Source organism: Morone saxatilis, unplaced genomic scaffold (genome assembly GCF_004916995.1).
Source record: "Morone saxatilis isolate NCDOM2014 unplaced genomic scaffold, NCSU_SB_2.0 Contig23, whole genome shotgun sequence".
Taxonomy (NCBI): Eukaryota; Metazoa; Chordata; class Actinopteri; family Moronidae; genus Morone; species Morone saxatilis.
Genome location: NW_023339796.1, coordinates 13,887,342 through 13,890,972, shown reverse-complemented (window position 1 = coordinate 13,890,972; position 3,631 = coordinate 13,887,342). Strand labels below are relative to the sequence as shown.

At 37.3% G+C, this 3,631-nt stretch overlaps 1 protein-coding gene across 2 annotated transcripts in view; it reads right to left on the bottom strand.

The window, feature by feature from the left end:
• Positions 1-1,123: 1,123 nt before the first annotated feature.
• yeats2 (YEATS domain containing 2) overlaps positions 1,124-3,631 on the bottom strand; it is a 22,631-nt gene continuing 20,123 nt past the window's right edge. For both annotated transcript variants that reach the window (XM_035670067.1, XM_035670068.1), the window contains exon 30: positions 1,124-2,581. In XM_035670067.1, the coding sequence (XP_035525960.1) occupies positions 2,473-2,581 (109 nt within the window). In that variant the 3' untranslated portion in view covers positions 1,124-2,472. The remainder of the gene's footprint in view (positions 2,582-3,631) is intronic.

The window sequence follows — 3,631 nt, the reverse complement described above, 5'->3', positions numbered from 1 at the left end:
ATTAAGTGCTATGTTGCCCCCTTGGTGTTGCTAGAAATCTGCTTGAAAATACATTATTTATTTCCTCAGTATTCAGTTAGTTTGCTATTTTGAGAAAGTATTGTTGGGTCTCTTATTTTGTAAATCTATTGTTAAAGAAAAAGAGCATAATGTAAGTGAAAACACAATAAAAGAATATTAGGTTCTTAGCACTTTCTATTAGATGTCATTTCTTTGCTGTATTTCTTTTTTTTGTATCACAGTTCTAGGTGTTATTAGTCATTTAGAGATTGTATGAATAGGGCGCTAATTGTGATCAACCGCTATTATACCAAAGGTTTTCCTTAAAAATTACAATAGACAAGCAATTTACAGTATAATTATGCCAGTAACAAACTGCATATTGGCTGGCTTGTTCTCTTTCTATTCAGTGCTCATTGTTAAGTCGGCCCCAACAAAAAAAAAAAGCAGCATATTTTGTTTCTTATCTTTGGTAGTGGGGGCTTGTTATGTGGATAGTTTTCATTTTTATCTGACCAGCTTTAAGATTTCGCCTGCGAGAAAAATAACGGAAACAGTGAATGGAATTTTGTTTACTGGTTTTCTTTCTGTCTGGGACTTGGAAAAGTTGAGAAACTCAATACCGCTCACACAGAATGAGTGGTATTGATCTCATCTAACTGTAAGAAAGCAAATGATAAAGCACATTTCTTCAAATAGTTTCACCTGCATCGCCTCTTTCAAGAAATAACTCTAGATGATCCACAAACCTCTTCAGTTCCTTAGCAGTCCTTAAAAGACTAGTTCTTTTGTAGAAAATAGTTCTTATGAGAATTCACAGCAAGGTCTAAAGATCCCCCAGACTAGCTTCTGATAGAAATAATCTCAAGAGAGAGACATATTTTAAAACCCGGCCAAATAAAACCAAAACTATCTGCGTGGCTAGATACCACTGGAGGTGAGAAAATGTGTGTTTATGTAAGTTGGGTGAACTGGCCCTTTAACTCTCGAGCATAACAGATGTCTACATCTAACCAGGGATTAGTTAGAGATACTCCAGTTCATAGTCTCTCCATTCTGATTGTGTTCATCAAAACAGAAACATGCTGAACACGAGACACATTTGCAACAAATAATTCAACCAGAGTTTTTCTTTGTTTATTACAAGAATATTGATTATATTTTTGGTTTGCACTGAAACATGAAAATACAATGTTTGGGTGTCTTCTAAACTAATTTGGTTGAACAAGCATCACAACCACTCAGCCCAAACACTTCCACTCGTCCAACTGTCCACACATTAACATAATGCAAAGATCCACATGAAACAGAATTACCAACACGACATCAGCCGACGCGACACGCACGAGCACTCACTTCCTATCCAATTCATTAACGTTTTGTGATGACTACATCCACTATTCACACACTCTCTACTGTTGGGGCATTACTGTTCGCTGTCATTATTATTAAGATAAAAAAATAAAACAGGATTTGAAAACACCATCTATTTTCATATTGGTCATACACACTGTGTACATTACATTATTGATACATTATTGTTGTTAAACAGAACACTTAAAAAGCACTTTCAACTGGCTATCAAACCTGGTTTGGGAGGGAGAGAAGATAAATATTGAGAGTGAGAGTGAATTCATAATGACAGTAACAGATTTGATGAAAATCTCAACTTAAAAATAACAAACATTAAATCGGTCACCTCTTCTGAACAGCTTTAGAAAACAGCCGTATTGCAAGAGCCATGATTACCTCTGCCAGGTAACACTGAAATACATCAAAGCATGTTTGTAATGATGGATCGTTGGTTGCCATGGCAATGGCACTTTTGGAAGAATCTCTCTGTTTGCTTTGCCCAAAGTAAGTAGACATGACCATCACCTTGACTGATAAGAATAAGAATTCTAATACTCAGATGTTCATCAGCGTTTCCGACTACCTCTGCTGGTAAACTGAATCTTGATCCCAGTTCAGGGAAAATGACAGCAGGATGAAGAAGAAGAGGGGACAGCTGTCTGATGTTATTATTTAGCCCTGTAAGTCACTCAGGCTTAATTTCCTTGCTGACTAGCTGGCCGTCTGGCAGGAAACACTTCATCATTAAAATAATTTTGTTATGAGGTAAGCAAGAGCACGACAGCCCCTCAAAATCAAATAACACAAGTCCCACAATGCCGCTTCTCTCGATATATTAGGAGTAAAATGTTACAATATACCCCGAGTATTAGAAACATTTGTTATTCCGCTGCTGTGTGGCTGCTGTGAGAAGCAAGCTGAGCCCTTCTATGATCAAGTTAATGAATACAGTACATTAGTTATTACTGCTCAACCTGAGGCAACAGACTACATCAAGGTGTGAATCTTCACACAGTAGAGCTGTCGGTTCACAGAGTGTTTCTGTCACAACCAGCCGTTCAGACAGTCGTCACATCTCTGTATGAGTCAGTTACCAGTCAAAGTCATTCTCTTTATGCCTCAGTTGTCCTTCGACAGGTAACCCATGTGTGTGTTGGTGAGGAAGTCACAGGTGGGGATGCTACCGACCGCCTGATGGATGTTCATGGCTGTGATCTCTCTCGGAGCCCTGCAAACGCCAATGTTACAAAGTTAAAGTTTAGTCTCACTCACTGGTCAAATCACCGGGTGGCTTCTGAATATTTATGACAGATATTAAGTGCGTTGTAGAATATTCAACTATGAAACTGAGGTCTGGTATATCAGTTCAGATTGTCTTACATCATGCAAATGGCACAAAACACAAAGAATCCTCTGCATGCAAGGACCGAAGAATCTACTCATGTTTAACTGTATAATGACTGGTTCCAAAACAAACAAACCAATGTGCGATTCCTTGGTTTCTGCATGCAAATACTTAGGTAAGCTGGTTCAAAAGATGGCAGATGTTACCAGTATTTGCAGATTTATTAAATCATGAGAGCACATAACACACAGCTGTTTTTTGAAAATGCTTGTAAATTAATGTAACTTTAAATAACTATTTTTTTACTATTGCTAATGATAGAAATCATACATGAACTGATCATCACTTCAAAAAATCTCATTTATTTCAGATGTCTTTGGTAAGTGATCTCATATGCAGTCACTGGATCTCTTTGAATTCATTTTTAAATGGATAAGGCTGGCATTATTTCAAGTTTATTTATACCATGAAAAAAACTAAACCAACACTGAGTCTATCCCTTAATACTTTCAGACTTCCCTACCCTGTCCTACTTCGGTCCCAAGCCCAATTTTTTCTATTAAGAAGGTGTATCTTTTAACAAAACAGCTCACAAATACATTGTTTCATTTAGAACAAGGCTAAATCATTTCCTAAAACAGCGGGGCACTGTAGTTTTTTCATCAAACTCAAAAAGGAGTATCTGGGACTATTTCCAGCCGCGGATTAATATACATTTGGCACTCTAGCAAGCATTTGTCCTACTGCTGCAGTGCCCATGGTCACTATATGATATAACCTATGGAATATCTAGTAATTTATGCTAGATCTTCCTTGCAGTGGATGAGTTAAGAATAATAAAGGGTAGTTTGGACAAGCTCTGTATATAATGAATGAAGTGAAAGATGGAGCACTAAGCAGGTTGCATATTAGAGAGATAGAGAGAGATAGAGA